The sequence below is a fragment of the Meles meles genome, chromosome 11 (genome assembly GCF_922984935.1).
Source record: "Meles meles chromosome 11, mMelMel3.1 paternal haplotype, whole genome shotgun sequence".
NCBI classification, from domain to species: Eukaryota; Metazoa; Chordata; class Mammalia; order Carnivora; family Mustelidae; genus Meles; species Meles meles.
The window spans coordinates 32,810,630-32,834,165 of record NC_060076.1 but is presented as its reverse complement, the minus strand read 5'-3'; the positions used below and the strand labels follow the sequence as shown (position 1 = coordinate 32,834,165).

The 23,536-nt window shown below is 50.2% G+C and overlaps 1 protein-coding gene and 1 long non-coding RNA gene across 5 annotated transcripts in view; one reads left to right on the top strand and one right to left on the bottom strand.

Moving 5' to 3' along the window:
• ANKS6 (ankyrin repeat and sterile alpha motif domain containing 6) overlaps positions 1-14,517 on the bottom strand; it is a 43,286-nt gene extending 28,769 nt beyond the window's left edge. Inside the window, exons 1-8 of one of the 4 annotated variants that reach the window (XM_046023341.1) lie at positions 13,684-14,517; positions 8,480-8,982; positions 5,909-5,953; positions 5,040-5,244; positions 3,967-4,073; positions 2,308-2,456; positions 1,001-1,199; positions 173-222 (exon numbers count right to left, since the gene is read on the bottom strand). In XM_046023341.1, the coding sequence (XP_045879297.1) occupies positions 173-222; positions 1,001-1,199; positions 2,308-2,456; positions 3,967-4,073; positions 5,040-5,244; positions 5,909-5,953; positions 8,480-8,982; positions 13,684-14,033 (1,608 nt within the window). In that variant the 5' untranslated portion in view covers positions 14,034-14,517. The remainder of the gene's footprint in view (positions 1-172; positions 223-1,000; positions 1,200-2,307; positions 2,457-3,966; positions 4,074-5,039; positions 5,245-5,908; positions 5,954-8,479; positions 8,983-13,683) is intronic. The other 3 variants (XM_046023342.1, XM_046023339.1, XM_046023340.1) reach the window with 3 other exon arrangements.
• A 141-nt stretch (positions 14,518-14,658) lies between these two features.
• LOC123953261 lies at positions 14,659-21,879 on the top strand. The gene is made up of 3 exons (XR_006820852.1): positions 14,659-15,057; positions 17,282-17,339; positions 21,436-21,879. It is a non-coding gene; the product is annotated as an uncharacterized LOC123953261 (long non-coding RNA).
• The last annotated feature ends 1,657 nt before the right edge of the window (positions 21,880-23,536 follow it).

Sequence of the window (23,536 nt, the reverse complement as noted above, 5' to 3'; positions counted from 1 at the left end):
CTGGCATGTGTTCCCCCTCAGTGCCAGAGCTGTGACCAGGGTCACACGTTTTGATATCAACCCCCCCTGTGACCACCACGAAGACAGACACATGACTATATCCAGCCTTGTAAATCAATCAACTCATGACTGGTAGAGACCTGAAATGCTTTTAGAAAAGCCCCACACTCACCATGGTGGTCAATAACACATCTTCTTTGTCTCCTCTCGTGCTCCCAGGACCTGAGAGACAAATGGAAATTTCCTGAAATGATCCCCCCTCCAACTCCAAACAAGTTCATAGCATGAGGAGGAGTGACAAGGTCAGCATTCATCCTGGAAAACCAACTCTCCTGAGTGATTTAATATTTAATAATAATTGGTATTCAATATCTGAACAGAAGGAAAATATTCAAAAGGTATCTCTCAAAGCACGTTTTCAGCTTTTCCATAAACTACTGCCATGCGTGTTAGACAGCAGAGGGCCCAGCTCAATAGTCTGTCTCGAACAGTGCTGCTGAAGGAGCTCGTCTAGGGGCTGGGAGTCTGGAGAAGGGATGTGATTTAATCAATTGTCCGATCAGTGTGGGACTCTCCTTCGATCCCCTGGCAAAGTCATCCAATCTACTGAACATCTCCAGCGGTGGGAAGCCCATTACCTACCCCACAAACCCCCACCAGATAACTCATTCTATTTTAAAACCTTCCAGCGCCAGAGACCAATCATCCCGGACAGGTGGGAAAAGCACCTATCAGAGGCAAGAGAGAGGCAGGGCCGGGCCTCTGGTCCCTCAGCAGGGTGTGTGGGACTGAGGCCAGGGACTCTCACCACCACCATCAGTGGTGGTGACTGTGCTGGTGTCCCTGCCTCTCAGTCCTTCCCCAGCCCAGCCACTCTACTCCTGTGTCACATCCCAATAAGCATCTCCCCTCTGACATCAGCCCAGGAGATAGGACAAAGGGCAGAGAATTTGGGTCTGACCATTCTGGGAATTCTACAGCACATGCAGTGTTTTCTTACCATTCTCTTTCATGGTAGGGGCGACAGCCTGAAGCCCCAGGCGGCATAGCTTATCCTGGGGGGCCGCCCGCATCGTGGAGTCCAGTGCTGACTCTGGCTCATCGCAGAAAGGCAAAGGCTGGTTGCCGGAGAGTCTGCGGGGCAGGGTCTGCGTCAGTTTGAGCTTCCGGAACCGATTGGACATTCGGTTCCACCAGGACTGCCAAGGAAATGCAGAGCAGAGGTCATGCTCCAGGAACACCCAGTCTGGGAGTGGTGACTACACTTTACACAGGCGTCCCCTCTGCTCCCCGGGCGCATGACAAGTTCTCCCAAACAGCCACTGCACCCTCTCCCACAAAGCCACGGTTCTTTCTAAATCCTTTCTGACTCAGCTCTTAGGGGCCCACCTCCAATGGGGGACCCTACCTGCAAACCCCTCATCTCACCAATCTCCACCTCACACAGATCGAGAATTGGAGACCCAGAAGGGTGCCCACTTGCTCGGAGTCTTACAGTGGGTCAGAGACAGACAGATGGACAAGAGGTGATGCCAAACACGGTAACATCAGTCACTGTGTAACTTCCTCCCCCAATTCCCATGCGTGTGAGAGGTGTCGGGTGTCCACAGCAAGGCCTGGGGCACCTGCTCCAGCAGCTGATGTCCCCCCACCGAGAGAGAGGGGACCGGTACCACACCCCACTGAGAGAGGGGACCAGTGCCACCCCCCAGGGTGTCCCATAACCCTGGGACACAGCAGGAGGGGAGGCCAGGAGGGCCCGGCAGAGACGGCAGTGTGGACGGGGCTGCAGGGACCTCCGCAAATGACAGCAAGAGGAAGACCTGGGGCTTGCGTGAGCGATGCACAGGAACAGGGGGCCGAGCATGCAGATCGTGGAGGTACCAGAACCCCAGACAGGATGGCGGAGAGGGAAGGTGGATTTCAGGCAAGTAGAGAAGATGGGAAGCATGAGATATTCAAAGAAAAATACTCGGCTTGCAGTTAGAAATGAGCAACTGGAGATCATTCTGGTATTTCCAGAAAGCCGTGGATGCAGGCCCATGGGCAGTGGGGAGACCCGAGAACAGCACCAGCAGCAGTATCCCACGTGCAGATGTAGACACCGCACACACATGGCCTGGGAGGAGAGGCATTTGGAACCCCCCATACCCGCCATGCTCACTGCTCACCCCCAGTTTACTTCCCGCTCCTGCTGGACCGCCCTCACCCTAGCCAAAACCAGCCCAGCATCAGCAGGAAGCAGCAGGCATCCCGCAGCCTGTCAGCCTAGCTCTCTCTAGCCCTTAAGGACAGGAAAAGGCCAACCTTAAGCCCGCCTTTGTCATCAGGCAGCACTGGGACACTCCAGGGCTGTCGGGCCTTCAAGTGGGGTGGAGGCAGTGGGTGGCTGGGCCGGCCTTTGTCTTTAGTCACCTGCATGCAGACAGATGCCAGCAGTCGAACAAGTTCCGTGTCTATGGACACAAAAGGCAGCGCTTTACCTGCAAATACACCCATAGGGCCACGGAGGGGAGGGGGCTCAAGGAGACCCCGCTTGGCCTCAGAACTCAACTCCGTGGCTCCAGTGTCTGGGTCACTCCAGGAGCGAGGCCCGGCCCCCTCCATCTAGCCATCAGAAGGCAGCAAACAGGCTGGCAGGGCTCAAGCCACTTCACCAGAAGGAAAAACCAGGAGTCCTCTCCCCACAGAAAGACCAACGGGCAGCATGGGTTAAGAGGACAGACTCTGCAGCCGACGGTGGGGGCTTCAGTTCTGCCTCTGCCTCTGCCCCTCCCTGGCTGTGCAACGGCAGGTGAGTGAGTCTCTGGGTCTCTGGGTCTCTGGAAAGGGCTGCCAGTAGGCACCACGTGAAGGCGTGTGGAGGATTCAAGGGAATTCCTGCCTAAGGTAAGTGCTTAAGAGAGTTCAGGTCTTGTTATTATTGCCTGGGTTACCAAAACAAAACAACAATGCAATAAGTGAAATTGACAAGAAAACACTACAAACTATTAACAGTGTTTTTCTTCGTGATAACTGTTTCTTTTTTTCTCTCCAAGTGTTCAATAATAAGCGTGTGTTTCTTTGAAAATTTCAGGCAAAAAGTTTGTTTAAAAAAACTCACTAGGAAAAAAAAATCGACTAGCAAGAGACTTAGTGCACAAGAGGGTGGGGAAGTGAGCAGAGGCCAAGGGAGAAGACACAGCGAGACACGAGTTTGTATGAGAAAAGGGGATGAGTTGTATGTGATGCAGGAGATGAGTTTGAAGGACACAAACTCTTGACACACCAGGAGGGTCTCTGATGAGGCGGAGCGAGCTTACTGGACTTGGGCAGAGGACCCCAACTCGCCAGCTAGGTCAAGTCATCTCTCTTGGCCCTGGTCACCTCCCCTCCACAAGGGGACATGCAGCTCTGCCTCCCCTCACACGCCCTGCAAGGACGAAATGGAACCAGGTAGGCACGTGGAGTCTGTGGTGGGGGCAATGCCAGCGACAAGGTAGGGCCCCAAGGGGAGCAGAGGATGCCTGCAGGGACCAAGAAACATGGTGACACTGCCAGCAGAGTGCCCTTGACCCAGAGGCCTCAACCTACACAATTCAGCAGAGGGGGCCATGGCTTCACGTCTGCTTCTCCTTGTCAAAGGGGCCTTTCTGTTTCCCCCAGAGTCAGGGTTTCTGGTTCCGAAGCCCTGGTACCATTCTGGGGCTTGGGTGGCCCACTGAGGCAGATTCGTGTCTTGCTGGCCTTCCCTCCCAGGAGACTCCCTGAAGGCCGGTGCTGGAGAAGCCCAGAGGTTTACCTGGTGCCAGCCCAGCCTTTATTGAGGAAGAAAGCCACTTGTCTGAGGACCAGTGGTGAGCCCCTGGGGGCTTAAGAGTGACTTCCCCCATGAGTAAGCAAGGGCTGAAAACAAAGGCGACTCTCCCCATTCCTAGCCAGAGAAAGGCTGTGCAGGTTTACAACCCTTTTCCAGAAACAACCCACCAGGATCACTCAGCAGCATCACTAGGTCAAAGGCCGTGTACCCGTTTTTTGCACGAAGAGTGACATCAGCCCCTTGGTTTAGCAGATATTTGACAATTTCCTTATTCCTGGGGAGGAAAGAAAAAGCCAGAGTTAGAGGCACTGAAAGCGAAAGCCTGGCTTTGCTCCTGGGCAAGCTGACGGTATTAATGACAGTGCCCCATCCCAGAGCCCGAAAGAAGGGCGTGGAAAGCTTCCAAGGGTCTCACACTCCTCCTTCCCTACCCCATGGGCTGGTCAGACCTGAATGTGATGGAAACCAAAGCCTAGGTGTTCCTTCCACAAACAAAAGGAAAACTACGTTGCCAACACGCCCACACATAGATTCCCCACTCCTCCTGCCCTAAATCAGGACCCCCATGCTGTAGAAGCCCCACATAGGCCAAGGTGTCTGATGCAGAAGCCCGATGCTGACCAAATAGCAAAACAAACTGCTTTGAGATGAACGGGGGAGTGCTGTGATCACCTGAAACAGGGAAGGAAGGGCCGGTTATTTGGAATCAGACCACCGAGCCACTGTAAGAATGTCTGCAGCTCCTGGCCTCTGGGCCAGCCTACCTGGGAGAGGGAGGACAGGAGGCAAAGGGATTCAGAAGCACCAGTCAATGACGGTGCCTATTCAGAAGGAGAGGATGAGGACAAGATTCACAAGAAGCCAACAGTATGAATGGCTGATGTTCATTTCCAGTGGGACACAAACTTAAGGAGAGCAGTGTGAACACTCCAAATCAACCAACCACTATTCCACTGAAATCTACTAGAGACATTTATCTGCCTGCATAAAATGTTCCTGCTGCACAGTTTTTATGGACACTGGTGAATTCTGTGATAAGGTCACAGGCATCAGGACACACAATAGGAACGCAGGATAGAATGAGCCTGTACCACTTTGATTTTTGTGTGTGTGTGCCTTAAGGTCTTCCCAGCCCTTGAGTTCATCTGTAGTTTCTTGGGACTAGAAAACCCCTTCAAGAACCCTATCTGAGCTCAGGGTATCGTCAGCCTCCCACGGAGGGAGCAGAGCTGGCACTGACCCGTGGTAGGTGGCCTGCATGAGGGCTGTCCAGCCATGCACGCTGTCCTGCTTGTCAACGTCGGCATGCCTCTCCACCAGCAGCTGCACCAGAGGCAGCTGCCCCATGACCGCTGCCAGCATCAGTGGGGTGGCCCCATCCCCGTTGACCAGATTCACATAGTTGGGGTCTTCGTCTGCAATCTCTTTGACCAGCTGGAAGTTTCCTGCAAAGAGAAGAGGGAGATCTGGTGGTCTGCAGGCAGGGGGCTGCAGGATGACTTATCCAGCAGGTTTCGGTAACAAACAGGTGCTCAGCCTGCCTCTGCACTGGGCTGCTGGGCATCAGAGGGGCAACAAAGGTGAGGAAGAGGGAGCCCCCATCCTCAAATCTCTCAGTAAGGGTCGGAGGCAAGCACAAAAACAGTTTTTCTAAAAGAGAGAAGTGTTATTGATATCCCAAGAAAGCAGATGAAGGAACATGAAGGGCAATGTGTCGCAGAGAGCTCAGATCTCCCTGGGGAGGGCTTCCTGGAGGTGGGGTCTACAACAGGAGAGATTTTTGGCTTCATCACAATGAGAGTGTAGTGGGTAGGTAGGCCGTGAAGCATTTCAGAGGTAGGGAAAAGCCAGAACATAGCCACAGGATTTGGCGGGGGGGTGGGGTGGGGGGCTGGGAGAGCAGTCTGGAATTTGTGTATAAAGCATCATAATAACTACCAGTCTCCAGGGGCTGAACCACCCTGTGTGAAACCACCGAGTCAGGAAATAACAAAATGCCTGTTTCTTTCTCAAAACACTCTGGGTAGCCTTGAAATGGATTACAAATACTAGGTTGGGAGAATGTCCCTATATCCATAAATCTCCAAAAAGATTTTCTAAAGTGCTTACCCATTTTCAATGCATGGAAAATATCAGGCCGCCTTTTCTCCTCATCTAGGTAAACAAAGATTTTTAAAGTTAACCACAAAAGATTTAATAGAATCGGAAAGTCACCCACATGTAACAATACAGCCTAGCTTTAAAAGTGATCTGGTTTCCCAAGCAATCTGATCAGAGATCCGTGTAACAGATGAACCCGGCAGCCCCTCTGGAAGTTAGAGAGTGTCTGCAGATTCCCCCAAGACAGAACTTGGGCAGTCATCAGGCCAACAAAACCTGAAGAAGCAGAACATTTCCTGATCCCACACCCATAAAGCAACCATTTTGGGGCATTCCAAACTTTGGGATGTCTTCTCTTAGCTGTAATGGGAAAGTATGGTCTTGGAAAAAATCTGGATTCCTATGAAAAAACATTTTTTAAAAAAAGTGATTCTTCTCTACTAAAAACTAAAGGTACAACCCTGAGATAATCCCAAAGGAGAGAATGGAGACACTAAGCAGCTGAGCCCAGGGGGAGGTCATGGATGTGGCCACCAGAAGAGCCCAATGTTCACTTTTGTTTTCCTTCCCAAATAAGAAGAAATCTGAACGACTCTGAGTCTGCCCCAGCCTTGCAGATGTGGCCCCCTGCAGACCCCCTGATGTTTTTACCTTGGTCCCTGCAGCCCAGCTGGTATGGGAGGCCATGCCTACCCCCAAACCTGGGCCTTGTTGTACCCACCCCACGCTGGCCCTTCCCTCATCTGTTCATCGGTCACCTTCCTCCGAGCCTGAGCTGGTAGGTAGTGCTACTGTTAGAAAGCAGACATCCTCAGCATCAGCACCCCTGTAGGTGGTCGAATGCAAGACTTCTGGCAATCTTCCACGAACTCCAGAGACGGAGTTCGTGCAAGGGGAACTGTGAGGGGTGTGAGAGCCGCGAGGGGAACCTGTGGCTCTGGGCTAACTCTCTGGGCCGGGTCAGCCCCCTCAAACAGCTGGGAGGGAGCTGCCGTCCGGTGCAGGGTTCACCAAGTTTGAAGTGAGCGTGTTGGAAAGTGAGTGTGTGTTTCCAGAATGATCACTCTCCTCACCAACAACAGGGGAATAACATGTTAACATGGGGACCACGTGGTGATTGCAGAGATCAAGAATGGAAATGGGAAATGCTCCAGAAGTCCAAACAGCAGTTTTTGTTCTCTTGACCAGTGACTGGCACCCACCCCGGAAAGGGTACTCCGTAACTCCAGGCTTCTCACAGAGACGTACGGACAGGGCCATGGGACCGAGTGTCTAATTCTACTAGTGCAATACTATTAAGAAAGCATTCTGCATCTCAGTTTTAAATATGTCACATTCCTTTAAGTGTGTAAGAGTCTAATTTGTTGTGGGCGGAGCCTTCTCAGGTCAAGACCCGTTGAGGAAAAAGTGTGTCATCTGGCCTGTGTGTTGGTTGCTAAGCAACCATTCGATACAAAACATACAAAACAATCACTGACCCTCTAGCCTGACCCCAGAAGGCTGGGGGAGCTGTGCCACTGATGGTCCCCTCCTCCTTCCAGATGCCAGTGTTGCCATCTGCAGCAGAGCAGACTGGGGACCCTGCCCAAGCCCAAGAAACAACCACAGTAGGGGTAGGGGGGTACCTTCTTGTAGCTAACAGGAGGGAGAGCACTGGGTGGGGGGGGGGTCTTCCAGGCGAATTTCTTGGCATCTCCCAAAAACAGCTAGAGGCTAATGGTTATTTATTTATTTAATAATCTATCATTAATAACACACTTTTGCCCTTGCTGCTGGCCTACCTGGAGGCTCTTCCCTGAGAGCCTGTTTAGAGCATTCCCTCAGCTCCTGCAAGCCACCTGCCATCTCACCTGCTCCAGGAGGCCACCCAACAGGGGCAGCCTGCATCGCCCCAATCACCACCACTCCCAAACCTCAGCCTTGCCCATCTCCCGCCCCCACCATGGTACTGCCCACCCACTGTACTATATACTTAATGTTTATTTCCTGCTTCTTGCCTGTCTCCCCTACAGAGGCCAAGATCTTCACAGGCAGAGGGCACATTGTTCTAGAGCAGGGGTTGGTAAACCACAGTCCTGGGCCAAATCTGCTCCCCAGCTTATTTTGGTAATTAGTGTTTTAGTAGAACACGCCATACCCACTCATTGACATATAATGTATGGCCGCTTTCGCTCTCGCAGAATTGAGTGGTTCTGACAGAGGCTGGCCCGCAAAGTCTAAAATATTTACTATCTGGTCCTTTCCAGAAAAAGTCTGCTGACCCCTATTCTAGAAAGATCCCAGAACCTCCTGCATCAGAATCGTCTGGTTGGAAAGGAGGGGCCTTGCTATGGGGGTTCCAGGCTCTTCCCACAGATACCAAATCACTCCAGAGGGTGGCCCTTGAACCCGCAAATAACAGGCACTCCAACTGATTCTTATGCACAGCACAACTTAAGACCCACTGTTCTGTAGGCCAGATTCTGATTTGTGCATGCCCTCTGGTTGGGTAAGCCTCAGCTTTTGTCATTTAAACACCATTTAAGGTCCTCTGTGAAGCCATGGCAGGAAAGGGAAGGGTTGGTGGCGGCACAGCCTGACCTGTCTTGGGCCTGACTGTGGTCAGGGGGTCCAGGTAGTCTGCAAGATCCCTATGCTTGCGGTCCAGTGCAACCTCGAAGGCGGTCTTCTCCAGCACGCTGAGGTGGTCGGGATTGGCCCCCTTCTCCACCAGCTGCTGGGCCACGCCAAGCTTCCCAATGAAAGCCGACAGCATCAGCGGGCTCCAGCCCACAGTTCGGGCCACGCAGTTGGGGTCTGCACCCCACTCCATCAGCAGACGCACTACGGCCTCGTGCCCATGCTGGATGGCAGCCATCAGGGCTGTGATGTCCAACAGTTCGTCCCTGCTGTCCCCTGACCCCGGCTGCTCGCTGGCGGGGTTGTGACGGTCCACAAAGGCACCAGCTTCCAGAAGCAGCTTCACCACACCCAGGTGGCCACCCCGAGAGGCCACAGTGAGCACACTGGCCCCTAGCCGGTTCTGGGCGTTGACATCAGCCCCATGGTCCAAAAGGAGATGTGCCACACTCACGTGCCCAAATCTGCCAGGAAGACAGAGAATTAGTGACACTAACATGGAGCACTGACACGGAGACAGCTTATGTAATCCTCACCTGTCATTAATTATTAAAGTCATAATAGCGACTTAGAGTAAAAGGTCTTCTTCTGGCGCCAGGCACTGTGCTGGCCCTGCAGGTCCACCATCAAACAGGTGAACGACTGCTCTGTCTAGGTTCAAATCCAGCTCAGCCAATCACTAGCTATACGACCCTGAGAAAGAACTTCAGCTTCTTCATGCCTTCATTGCCTCACCTGTAAACAGGGATATATCACTGTGTCTGCTTCAAGGGCTGTTAAGGATTCAACGAGTTAGTATATATTAATAGAGAATATATGCAGCACTCAGAACAGTGCTTGGCTAAAGGAGCACTGCATTAAGTGTTAGATGTTTTAATGATCATTTGACCTTTTATGTTACACTAAGTACTGATGTCACCAAACTGGTAAGAAGTGGTGTCAGGGTCAGAACCCAGGTCTGTCTGAATCCTGAGGTCCTCACTTTTCCCCCTACATCCCAGAGAGTTCATTTTATTTTGCTTTGTAGCCTTGCAATCTACTTCTGTCTGTGCTGACTCCCGTGGGCAGGGCTCAGGGCTGACTCATGTCTACCCATCCCCAAACACATACAGAAGGTCCTTCAAAATGAGCCAGGGCACCCCGTGCCAAGAGGCGTAGCCTGGCTCTGGTCAGCAGAGATGGGCTCACCAGAAGCCTGCTGCCACCTGCTGGCAGGAATGCCGGCTGCCAGGGGCTAAGAATTGGGCCTGGGCGGGCCCTCCTCCAGGAAGCTGGAGCTGGCCAGGGAGACACACAAGCGACCACCAACCAACACCAATACCAGGAAAACAGATGCCTCTTCCCAGCAAAACATCTGCCTTCTTTAGCCACCAGAGGGCAGAAAAGATCTGTTTTGCAGGGTTTTGGTTGGCACACTTGGGGCTGAGCAGTGAGTGTCTGAGCTGGAAGAAGCCTTGGACTAACCAGAAAGAATGACGAGAGAGGGGCTGGGAGCACCAGACCATAATGCCTGCGTAACGTTTGCATCTGCGAGGCAGCGTTTTGGTTCTCTTGTTGCATTCCCCTCCTTTCCAGAAGTGAGTTTCGTACCTCCTATAAACCTAGGGCCTCCTTTCTCCCTGTTGGAGGCAGAGCCAAGGCCAAACTCTGGTGTGAACTTAAAAATACCTTCAGAGACGTGAACCTTAACGGCACCGGGTCACCTCAGCCTCTGGAAGGAGAGTTTGTGAACTGGCTCCTCCAGCTCTACAGGGCCTGGGCCTGTCCCTCCTCTTCTCCAAAAGCAGAAAGGGAGCAAATCAAAATCACAAGCTCAAATGCAGAAAACTGCAACCCCAGCCTGTTTCCCTGCCTCCAGTCATATTCCTTCCTGCCCATCCTCCGTGGCGGGATTGCCCCAAGCTGACGACCACGGCCCAGCTTCCCACTGCCTGAAGAGGCCTGTCCACCTTGACCAAGTCAACTTCATGTCCACCCAACCCCCACAGCATCCCCTCCACTCTGGCTTGTACTCACCAGTTCTACTCTTCCCATGACTTTGCCTTTGCCATCCTGCCTCTCTGCCCAGAGTACTCCCCTGTCTGTCTCTCCTAAGTGCACCATCCTGCTTCAGGATTCAGCACAGAGCTCACCCCCTCTGAGCAGCTTCCGGGACCCCTCCCCGCCATGAGTTCAGGTGCCCTTCATTTAGGCACCAGAAGTCCCCTGGTCCTTGCCTCTAGGATGCACCTGAGCCTTCCTTCTACCTGTTATGTCTGACTGTTAGACTGTGCGCTCTCGGAGGACAGGACCGGGGGCTGACCAACAGTGGGGCTCAGTAGATGGTGTTAAATGAATGACTGGCATAACCAAGCAGAGGATGGTCCGGAGTTGGGCCATGGAAAGGACCACAGAACTCATTTATCCTCCATGGAAGTAGAGAATTTTTAAAAACCACACTATTTCATTATCAAGCGTAAAATAAAACCTAGGATAACTCCTCAGAGCAGATTAAAAGGTACTGTCACATTTTTATTTCATTTGATCTTAATAAACCCTGAAATATTTATTTTTAAGATTTTATCTTATTTTATTTTGACAGAGAGAGACATAGCGACAGAGGGAACACAATCAGGGACAGAGGGAGAGGGAGAAGCAGGCTTCCTGCTGAGCAGGAAGTCTGACGCCGGGGCTCAATCCCAGGACACTGGGATCATGACCTGAGCCAAAGGCAGATGCTTAACGACTAAGCCACCCAGGCACCCCAATAAACCTTGAAATAAACTGATAATGCCCATTTCACAGATGAGGAAACTGAAGAACTGAATGGAAAGCAGAGCCTCTCCTTTTGAAAGTGATGAGTCAAAACTTGAACCAAGGCCCTAAAACCCCAAACACCAGCTCTTCTGGTACAAAACATTATCAGACAGAAAGAAAAGGAGAGAATTTGAACTGAAATGCTGACACTTGGAATACTTTTTGAACCCATGGGTAGCCCAATAGGTCATTCAATTAGGCTGAAAACATAAAACAATTCAGGGAAGGCTGAGAGAATTTTGTGGATGCTATGTTTCTAACAGGTAATTACTGAGGACGGGGAAGCGTGGGGCTTTCTGAACAGCAGCTGTGATTACCAATTAATTTCGGCAATTAACACCTGTATTTAAAGATCTGGCACAAAGTCCTACCACCCAAAGCACTGGGCAGAGAGGCCACACTGGCAGGCAAAGAAATGGAGGGCAGGAGAAGGAAAGTAAAGAGGCCAAGGGTGAAGTTAGGGCCAAAGTAAACACCATGCAACCTGTCCCTTTAGCATTTCGCCAATTCAGCGAGGAGCTTCCCTGTGGCCAAGACCAAGAGGAAACAGTCAGGTTACAGGATTGGTGGCCTGGAACAGAGGCCAGGAGTACAGGCTCTGGAAACACCCACCAGGGTGTGAATGTGGCTCTGCCACTTAAAAGCTGTGTGGCCTTGGGAAGTTAACTCTCAGTCTCAATTCCTCATCTGTAAAATGGGGGTGACAACAGTACTTACACAGCCCAAGGTTTTTGTGGATTAAATGAATTACTTCACTTAAAGCACTGAAACCCATGCTTGACACAAAAAGTGCTCGAAAAAGCTTCCCATTTTCAGAATAGGATAAAAGATGAATGTAACCATTTCTTTTTTTTTTTTGACCATTTTATTTATTTTTTTTTTAAGATTTTATTTATTTATTTGACAGAGAGAGAGGTCACAAGTAGGCAGAGAGGCAGGCAGAGAGAGAGGAGGAAGCAGGCTCCCTGCAGAGCAGAGAGCCCGATGCGGGGCTCGATCCCAGGACCCTGAGATCATGACCTGAGCAGAAGGCAGCGGCTTAATCCACTGAGCCACCCAGGCGCCCCCGACCATTTTATTTATTCATCTGACAGAGAGACACAGTGAGAAGGAACATAAGCAGGGGGAGTGGGAAAGGGAGAAGCAGGCTTCCCCCTAAGCAGGGAGTGGGATGTGGGGCTCGATCCCAGGACGCTGGCATCATGACCTGAGCCAAAGGGAGACGCTCAACCAACTGAGCCACCCAGGTGCCCCAAATGTAACCATTTCTGATACTAAAACACCCACCAGAGACCAAACTGAGGGGTGCATGCGGCGTAAGATGATGGCCAACAGGGGTAAGTGACTTTACTGAATATCAGAGTCCCCTCCCACCAGCGCTTCAAATCCCATTCATCCTGCTTCCTGAGAACATCTCAAACATCTAGTTGCTCTCCACTGCTCTCTCTGCTCTGGTCCAGGCTACCATCACCTCTCCCTAGACTGCTGCAATAGCCTGCGAACCAAGCTTTCCGACACTAGCCCATCCCTCCAATCTGTCCTCACCCTGCAGTGAAAGTGATCTTCCCAAACATAAATCTGATTCTGTCACTCACTCTGCCTAGAACCTTCTATTACTCCCCAGGGCCCTTGGGATACCTCATCTTTCTCAGCCCTGCCACACAGCATCTGCCTCCTCTCTGGGGGGGGGGGGCTCCTCTCCCACTATTACCAGCCCCCTTCTAGCACTGACATCCTTCTAGCAGTTACCAATGCCTTATGTTCATGTTTGCTTTCAAACATTTGCGCGAGCCTCCTATCACGCCCTTCCCACCTCCCACTTCTTCTGTCCTGGTTAATTCTTACCCAGTCTCGACCTAAATATATACATCATTCTTACCAAAACCCTTCCTCTACTTCCCCAAAGTGGGTCTGCCATCCCCAGAGCTCCTCGCCCTTTCCCTATCATCTCTTGTCTGGTCTGCCCACTGGCGCGTGAGCTGCTCCTGGCGTGGCTGTGCCTGGCTCCCACAGTGTCCCCGTCGCCCAAGCTAGGATGGGTAGGTAGGTAGGTTCTTAGGAAACTCATGTTGCAAGAAAGGATGAATGAACACCTCTAGGATGATAAGTCTCTTAAGATTCTACTCAACGCGGTCTTCAGATTGTTTCGAAAGGCCCGCTGTTTGTAAGATTCTGATTTTGTCAGGAAGCGCTCCCACTTCTTGTAGTATCCCAAGCTGCTCAAAGTTTACCATTCCAGCTCTCTCGAACGAGTTCTTGACTCTTTACCTCCCGGGCCGTCTGCAGGGGCGCCAGACAGGGCCGGCCAGCTGAGCCCGCCTGGCTCCGGGGACTGCCGACACCACCCCTGGGGATCCCGGGCCCCTCACCTGGCTGCCTGCATGAGCGCGCTCCAGCCGTAGTGGTTGCGGCTGTTGACCGAGGCGCCGCGGCGCAGCAAGAAGCGCACCAGCGGCTCGTGGCCCCCGGCCGCGGCGAACTGCAGCGCCGTGTTGCCCGCCTCGTCAGAGCAGTCCACGGGCACTGGCGCTCCGGCCGCCGCCGCCCCGGGCCCGGCCGCCTCGGCCCTCGCCGGCTCCGCGCCCGCCTCGGGCTCCGCGCCGCGTTCCGCCGGCTCCGCCGCCCCCGCCTCGAGCAGCCGCCGCGCCGTCTCCGTGTCGCCCTGGTCGCAGGCACGCAGCAGCAGCTGGAAGGCCGCGGGGAGCCCGCCCTCACCCATCGCGGCCCGGCGGCCCGCGCCCCTGGGTCTGGCCCGCCGCGCCGGCTCCGCCCCCGGATACCGCGCGCCAGCGCCCCCTTCCGCCCGCCGCCCGCGCGCCTACTGTGTGCCGGGCGCGCGCCAGGAGGGCGGGACCGCGCGCCTACTGTGTGCCGGGCGCGCGCTGGAGGCCGGGCCGCGCGTCCTCGCCGCGCCGGGAGGGATGGTGAGTTCCGGAAAGCGCTGAGGCTAACCCGCCCGCCTCTGCCGGTGCGGCGCCGGGTGACGGCCCTCCCCGGCAGCTCAGGGGACTTCCTGTCCCGCGCGGAGGTCGGAGCGCCTGCTCCAGCCCACTCACGCGGCGAGCTCGGAACCACCGGGTCTGGGTCCCCCGCCGCTTGGGCCGGGCCTGTGGCTCGCGCCTGCTCCGTGCCCCGCCCGCGCCAGGCGCACAACCGCAACTTCCCAGTTGCTGGCTGAAGCGAGGCTCTGATGGGTCCACTCTGCACCCCGCCCCCGGGACGTCCTGCGGGGCCTTCAAAGCTGTCCTTACCTGGGGATTAAGGCTACAAGCGCCTACTGTACCTCCTCTCTTTTCATCAGTGATTCTTGAATCGGCACCATCTGGGACGTTGTTACAAATGCAAATTTCCTGACTCCACCCCAGTCCTACGGGATCAGAAATTCGCGTGTGGGGCCCAGCTACCTGTATTTTAGCAAGCCCTCCGGGTGATTCTGGTGCATACTGAAGTTTGAGGCCCATGATTGATCCTTGCACCATCCCATCAGCCACAAGGGAGGGCTCAAGTGACCATCCCGGGTTTACAGAGGAGACCCCTGAAGCTTAGGGAGATTAAGTTACAGAACTCTCCTGCAGGAGCGAAGTGACTGAGACTCTGGTCTTCTGTGCTCCGGTTTCGACAAATACTTATGTAGTGCCAACCATGTACTGTTCTCGGTGCTGGAGAAGCTGCAGGAACAAAATAAAATCCCTTCTTTCCTGGCCCCGACAGTGGAAAAAGACAATCTGTAAATACACAAACAAGTAAGTAACTTGTACAGGTGTTAGCGATGAGTGCTATTGAAACAATAGAGCATAACCTAAATCCTAGTACATAGGTTAAAGGATGGGGTATTATTTTATAATAGGATGGGTAGAGAAGGTATCCCTGAGAATTTGACACTGGCACAGACCATGGAACCAGGCTGACATTTGGGGAGAGTGCCATCCAGGCAGGGGGGGAAAAGCTTCTAACAAGGGCAGTCCTGTTTGCAAACTGCTTACACTGCCTGCTCCTTGCGATAACATTAACATTCTGATATGGAGCCATTGGCTTCCCTAGACTCTGAGCTGTGGTCTGAAAGCTTCGCAGAAGGCCAGATATAGTAGGTGCTCAGTACACGATGTGTAAATGGCTATGTCTTGTATACATAGAATTATAACTCAGATCAGCACTTGATGAGGGCCTGAAGAAGCAATAAGGATCATAGCATTGGCAGATCAGAGAAAATGGTAATACCCTTAGGATCTGGGCCAGCAGAGCTGGAAGAAAAAGTCCAAGCAAAATGTAAAGATGAGGAGAAACCTCGAAACTACACAGGGCTCAGCTTCCCAAGGGCCAATGAATGCCAGGATGAATACTGTGGGATTTATTCTGGGAATAATGGGGAGCCATGAAAAGTGAACAGGCAAGTTACAGGGCTAGAGCTAATCACATAGGTCCAGTGTGTGAGGTGGTACACTCTCACTCCGTTCCAGATTTGGCCCCATTCACAACAGAGGGGAGGACTTCCTTTTGAAGGTCTAATGAAGACATTTGTTTCTGTGAAAATCCTGAATAATTGCATCCTTTTACAATTCTATTTATTCAGGGGCGCCTGGGTGGCTCAGTGCGTTAAAGCCTCTGCCTTCCGCTCAGGTCATGATCCCAGGGTCCTGGGATCAAGCCCCGTATCACATCGGGCTCTCTGCTCAGCATGAAGCCTGCTTCCTCCTCTCTCTGCCTGCCTCTCTGCCTACTTGTGATCTCTATCTGTCAAATAAATACATAAATAAAATCTTTTAAAAAAAATAAAATTCTATTTGTTCAGCTTTTTACTAACTAGCTGTTTCATTGTAAAAGTTACATGTGTGGTAAAAAATTCCGACAGTATAGAAGGACATAAGGCCAAAGTGAAAACCCCTTTCCCTCTTCTCCCACTTCCTGATCCTACTCCCTGTATATAACCAATATTCACATTTGTTTCATCTTTCCAAGGATGTTTCACACGTATACAGACATGCATATGCATATATAGGAACTGATCAACTTTCTTGATTGCATGCTGTAGAAACAAACCCTCTGGATAATTTCAGTAGAAAGGGGATTTAATACAAGGATCTTTTTGTAGCTCACAGATCCCACAAGGGTCAGAGAACCAATGTTGGAAGGCCCGCAACCAAGAAGGCTCACCACATTACGGCATGGCTGCACCCTATACCAGGATGGAGTCCGCATGGGCCCTGACTGGAATTCCCAGCTCCAGAGTGAGAGCCTGACATGAGAGAGAGTAAATGGCTCAGCCTGGGTCATGTGGTCTGACTGGCAGAAAGGGAGATTGAGAAAGTGCATTTCTGGCATTTTCAGCATGGATAGCAGGAGGTAGGCTCCAGGATAGGTTCCCTGGAAGAGTTCCCTAGAAGGGAAGAAGCAGTCCAGATTAGGGAGCGGGTTCAGATACTGGGCAGCCAAAAAGGGTAAGTGTCTACTACAAATATTCCCTCAAGAGTGAGTCTGCTGCTTATACCTGCTCTGGGAAAGAAATGCCTGCTTTCTTTTAGGGAGCCTCCCTCCCTGCTCTCAGTCTGTATGGTTCAGTGGTTAGACTACGTCCCAGCCCATCCTGATTGCTTCAGCCCGGGAGTCTTTGCTAAAGCAATTAGGAACCAGGGCCTCTGTGCTAAGGCTGTCAGCTGTCAGGCTGTCCAGATGCTGTGAGCCACCCTGTGCTTGCTCTGCCACCCTTGAAGAGTCTGACTGGGGGAGAAGCTACCGCTCAGGAAAGCGAGACAAGTGATGGAGAGAGATGGAGTCAGAAAATCCTCGCAGCTCCTTCCCCTCCAACCCCCGTTCTTTTTGGTAGGTTTGTTTGGAGCAGGGTTGTCATCCCCTGCAATCCCAGCCTTCACAAATGCATATTCTACTTTGTGAATGAATGCATTCATACTCTGCAGGCTCTTCGGAATCTTGCTTTTTAAAAAATTTGACAAATGGCATCTTTCCATGCAGGTGAATATAGATCTGCTGTATCCTTTCTAGTGGTGGCATGGAACACCATTAAGCCGAGGTACCGTAATTTATTTAATCATTTTTAAATGATGCACAATTAGCTTGTTTCCAGTGTTCTGCTATTATAGAAAAACAAATCTTGTTCTGACAGTGCTTATAGGTCAGGGTCCCAGCAGGAGACAGATGGTACACTTGGCTGAAGAAATGAGGAGCATTTACTAAAGGACTAATTACAGAACTGTGGGCAGAGTTTACTACGAACGCCAAGAGCTGGTGCAGTACTCCAACGCTGCTAACAGTAGGGAGCCATTGCCACCCCAGACCTGAAGGGGAAAGGGAGAGAGCAGTTACTGGAATTCTGCAAGAGAGAAAAATGGAGAGATCTCACTGATAGGAGTTAGGACCTTTGGTAGAGGGACACAGCCAACTTATAGTAACCTAGTAGGGAGTAATCCCCAGAGCAATAAAAACCCTCTGACCTCCTCCTCCTGCCCTCTAGTGCTCCTTCTTGGCCAAACCCAGCTGTTAGCCAGAGGTTTGACCCTGCTGCTAAGGTCCCCCCAATCATCCTCTCACGGTTCAGGGCAGGGAGGAGAGACTCAGTGTTGCATATAAACATTCCAGCACCTTGCTACTCAAAATGGGGTCCTTGGACCAGCAGCCTTGGTACTACTCCAGAGCTTCTTAGAAACACAGCGTCTTGCATTCACCCAGACCTATTGGACCAGAATCGACATTTCAGCATGACCCCCTGGTGATTCACGTGCACATAGTTTTCAAAGCATGAATCTGGGACATCTTTGTACACAAATTATCTTATACAAGTGTATCTGTAGTCTTACTATATATGAACTCTCTTCCAATATTTTTTCACTGATCCCTGTGTTGTTTTGTGTCCTCTGAGAACCAAATGCCAGGGTGTCCCCCGCCCCCCTCCCCAGGAGAAATGCTTGGATGAAGGAGAAGGGAGGAGGAAAAGGGAAGGAGGGCCTTCGGACCCTAATACAGATGCTACAGCTGGGAAAAGAGAGTGGGAGGGAGGAGGCTGGGGTAGGAAGGCTCCAGAGTGCTATGCTGTTCTGGAAATGTCTCGGCCAAGCCAATGGGCTTGGTGGCCACCAGGCAAAGGTGGCCTGCTAGGGTGTCCTGCATCAGAGAGAAGTAGCTGGGTTCTTATATCCCCCATGCTTAGTCATTGACTGGGAGAAACCAGGTGAAACAGCCTCAGCAAGAACTTCATAGAAGATTGGAAAGCATAGAAGCTGGAGGCTCTCAGCCAGCTGTGCTCCCCGCAGTGGGTTCTCTTGAAGGGTGGTCTGAGCAGTGTACTTCCATCACCAACGCAGTCCTCATCCAACCAACATCTATTGGATGCCTTCTATGTGCCAGGCATGGTGTATGTGATGGCATATTATGGACGATAGGGATGGTCCCTGGCTCCCAGGGAATCCCACATGATTGTGGAGAGGGTGGTCAATGAGTTTTCACTGTCAATTTAGAGGAAGGCATCACAGTTTGGGGATATCACTGACAGCTTCATGGGAGAGCTTGGCCACAGGTTGAGCAGAAAAACTGGGGGAGACCTGGGTAATGGTAGGAAAAGAGAGGAAACAGGTTGGAAAGAGGGAACAAGGGGACTGGATTCCAGAGACCCACGCAGTGGCTTAGGGAGGAGGTAGGGAAGGCCTGGAAATAAAAATCATCTCAAAGAGTATTTATTTACTTTTAAATGTATAACCTCTTTTCCCTAATATGATAATAATGTTTGTTGAAAAGAAATCCAATGTTGTGCAAACATAGAATGCGAGAGCCTTGAGATCAATGATCGAAAGGTGGTAGGTAATCAATAAATATTTGTTGAAAAAAATGAATAAATTGAATGAAAAGGCCCACAGAATCTCATGCACCAAAAATAAATATAATAGTTAATACTTTGGTGAATATTTCTCTAGAGATTTTTCCTTTGTATATATATTAACATTCCAAAACAGGATCATACCATCCGTACAGTTCTACTAGCTTGCTTTTCTTAATAATGCATCTTAAGGGGGCGCCTGGGTGGCTCAGTGGATTAAGCCGCTGCCTTCGGCTCAGGTCATGATCTCAGGGTCCTGGGATCGAGCCCCACATTGGGCTCTCTGCTCCGCAGGGAGCCTGCTTCCTCCTCTCTCTCTGCCTGCCTCTCTGCCTACTTGTGATCTCTCTCTCTGTCAAATAAATAAATAAAATCTTTAAAAAAATAATAATAATAATAATGCATCTTAAGCACATTTGTATGTTAAATACCTAGAATTAGTGTCATTTTTGTTAACAAAACTGTGGTATATTAGTGTATGAATGTCAATATTTTATCTTATAATCTCCTATTAATGGGCATTTGGGTTAACAACTTTTTGCTTTTATACACAATGCTGCAATAAGCTTCTTGTAAGCTCATCTCTTGACCACTTGTGAATCTATTTCTGTGGATGTGACATTGCAGAATCAAAAGGATATGAACATTAACATTAACATTTCTAGTAAATGTTGCCTAATTGCTTTCCAAAAGGTTATACCAGTTTGCCTTCCTACCAACAGTGGTAAGAATACAGCCTATTTATTCATATCCTTGCCAGCACTGGAATGAATAACCTTTTAAACTTTGCCAATCTGATAGATGAGAAAATATTTCAGAGTAAGTTTAATTTGCATGCCTTTTACCTAGAGAAACTGAACACATCTTGATACGTTTCTAGACCATTTGTATTTCTTTACTGGGGAGCTGTCTATCCAGATCTTGCAGCTATTTTTATTTCTGTTCTTTTTAGGTCCCTGTTACATACTGGGTATGTATGTACTTACATACTGGGTAGATGTCATCTGCAAATATCTCTTTCTGATTTGTCTTTTGTCTTCATATTATTTTTGGCTTTATAGAATACTAAAATTTTTATGTAATCAACTTTATAAATCTTTTCTGTAATGGTGTCTAGGTTTTCTTGATCCAATACTTTTATTGTTGGATTTTTAAAATTATTTTACTTTTACATCTTTAGATCATTTGGAACTTATCTTGGTGTAAGGGTGAGGATAGCCAACAGCTATCAAGGAGCGCCAATCATTGAATGAATCAGCCATCTTTTCCCCCCACTGATGTTTGAAATACCACATCTACCATATATCACATTAAACTCCAAAAGGGATGAAATGATCCCTGTGAAGGGAGCTAATATGACAAATCAAAAGTGCCTTATAGAGAAATCTGTCTGTTGGTTGAACAGCTGAGGAAATGAGATGGTGTGGTCAAAGAACAAATAAGCTCCCCAAACAAACACACCCAAGGGAAGGACAAGGTACAAAAAGGATTAAGGTCTCTGCTGAACTTGCCCTCTGTGGGTGCCAGTTTGTCATTGTTAATAATGATTCCTTGTGCTTTTCCTCTGCTAATGAGCTATTGTATTTCCAATAGCTCCCAGGTGGTCCCAATGCTGCCGGTAGTAAGGACCACACTGAGTAGCAAGACACCTTCCCTTTGCCTTTGTAAAAACTCTTTCTACTCTTTGTAGAAACTCTTCCCACCCTGCTTGGAGCCTCGGGAGGCTGGCTGTGTGGACTCCATCATTCAGTCCTCCCAAAAACCCTACTCAGGAGGTACCATTATGATCACCACCATTTTACAGAGAAGTAAATGGCCTAGGGCCACAGAGCTGTCTGTGACATCAAGCAAGTGGGCTCCAGCTGTGCCCCTACATGACGCCGAGTTGCCTTTTGCCCTGACAGCAGTCTGCCAGCCAGCTGTGTGGGCAGAAAATCCTGAATTCAATCAAGTGACCTGGACTCAGACCATTGCTGTGCCACTGCCATGTCCCTCGACCCTGGCTAAATAAATCCCTTTCCTTCTCTGAGCGAAACTTTCCTCCTCTGTCTGCCTTGCAAGGTTGTCAGGAGAGTGAAATGAGAATGGGACATGAAGAATAAAGTCTGGCGGTTTACGGCACACACAGATGCTCCGTAAACGACAGCTCTCACCATTAGCTGGGAACTGAACCCGTGTTGTGCCAGGCCGACACTCCCTTGTCTGCCGCTGAGGCTGTATCAGGAAGCATTCCAATGCGGTAAGCTGATCCAAGGCATTATGAGTTGTAATCCTTGTCTGTTTTCTAATCTGACCACAGATCTTAATTGTGTTGAGCGTCTGGACAGAGGCCAGAAGGCACAGCTCCAGGCCTTTCCTCTCACACCTGCCTTCTAGTACCAGCCGGCAGACTCTGTTCCATGGGTGGAGTCATCTCCCACCAATCCAGTCTCCGCAGAAGGTCGTCCTGTGTGGGAGCTGCTTTGCAGGTTCACCCCAAGCCCTTTGCCTACTCGAGCTGGTGGGGAGGGGTCCAGACCAGGACGCTTGCCTCCAGGGCAACTGTGAATCTACAGGGGCGGCAGGTGAGAGCCTACCTGTAGCTGAGACACCAGCTTGTTCAAAGGCCCTTTCCCTACTCTGTGTCTCCGGCTTCCCACCTATAAAGTGAGAGAATCAGACCAGATATATGTCTCTTAACTTTTTTGGGTTGTGGTCCTCTTGAGAATAGAGAATAATTGATAAAAAGCTTTCGAGTAGTTTCCCAGGATGTAAAAAGTTAAAAAAAAAAATACAGCTTACTTACTCTATCCTTCTATGGGAGATGCAAAACTATACCTTACTCTGAGCTGGGAACCAGCAGAGGGAGTTCCACATTCACCTAAAAGATGTTTTCAAATCTCTGGTATCACTTTAACATTCAGATATCCATGTAAACATTACTTCCTCAGTGAAGCCTTCCTAAACCCCCCAACTAAAGCACCTATAATTTGTCTTAAACACACTAACCACAACTCGGGTAAGTTACCTTTTTAATATCTGTCTGTTCTATTGCCCTGTAAGCACCACCATGTCAAAAATATCTCTTGCAACAAAGACTCTCTCCTTGATCAAACCCTAGCCAGGCTCCTCTGAGCCTCCTTCTCAACTAGGCTTCAACTTTGGCCTGTAACCAGGACAGAGTCTGAACATAGATGATTTTGTACACCTACTTCCCTTCACATTAAAGATGTAAACACTGACAGTTTTTAACAGCTCAAGGCTGCACTGGTAGGATGTCCCCAGCCCCCCTTAAGTATCTGCTGGAGGAAGCTCACGGCTGTCCAAAGAATTCACGGTTTATCATAGCTAACACCTAACTGTCAGCTCCTAACCACCCTTCTTAGAGAGTTTGTTAAGAAGGGCGTATTATGGGGTGCCTGGGTGGCTCAGTAGGTTAGGCCTCTGCCTTTGGCTCGGGTCGTGATCTCGGGGTCCTGGGATCGAGCCCCACATCGAGCCCCACATCGGGCTCTGTGCTCAGCGGAGAGCCTGCTTCCCCCTCTCTCTCTGATTGCCTCTCTATCTACTTGTGATCTCTCTATATATATCAAATAAATAAAATCTTAAAAAAAAAAAAAGAAGGGCATATTATTATAAGTCCTTTCTCTGTCCCTTTAAGATGTATGTGTATCTCCTACAAATCAAGAGTGTCTTTCCCAAGGACTGAAAGACATTGCTTTACAATATCATCAGGAAGGATAGGGCCTCTGCCTTATAAGCCTCTGGGAGGATAGAATCCTCACTCTGATCCTTGCCAACCACAGACACAGCAGGCATCATCAGCATTTACGCTGAACACGCTTTTGTAATTTTTCACTTCCCTGACTCTATTTAAAATGCCCAGTCATTCTGTGCAAATTGAAGTTGAATCTGTTCATGCTGGACCCTCTTCCCTAGTGCAATAGTCCATTACAGATTAAGATCTGTCCTTACCACTTCAGCTGGTGTCTGGTTTTGTTTCTCTTTGACACTTGGTCGTTATAGCATGCCTAGACCCTAGACCCTGGAACATAGTAGATGCTTAATAAATATTTCCTGAATTAAAAATACTGTTGACTAAAATCATCCATTAGTTCTAGCTATCTATTGCTGAGTGATGGACCATCCCAAAACTTCATGGTATAAATTGCGAACCACCTTATCATACTCACGGATTCTGCGGGTCAAGAATTTGAAAAGGCTACCTCTTTTCTCCATTCCATGACGTCTGGGGCCGCAGATGAGGTGACCTGGATGGCTGGGGTGACTCAAATGGCCAGGGTGGAGACACTTACAAGATGGCTTCCTCACGCACCTGTCTGATGCCTGAGCTGGCTGGGCCGGCAGAGGATTGGGCACAGCTGGCACTGTGGGCGAGATATCCTACCTAGGACTTCTCC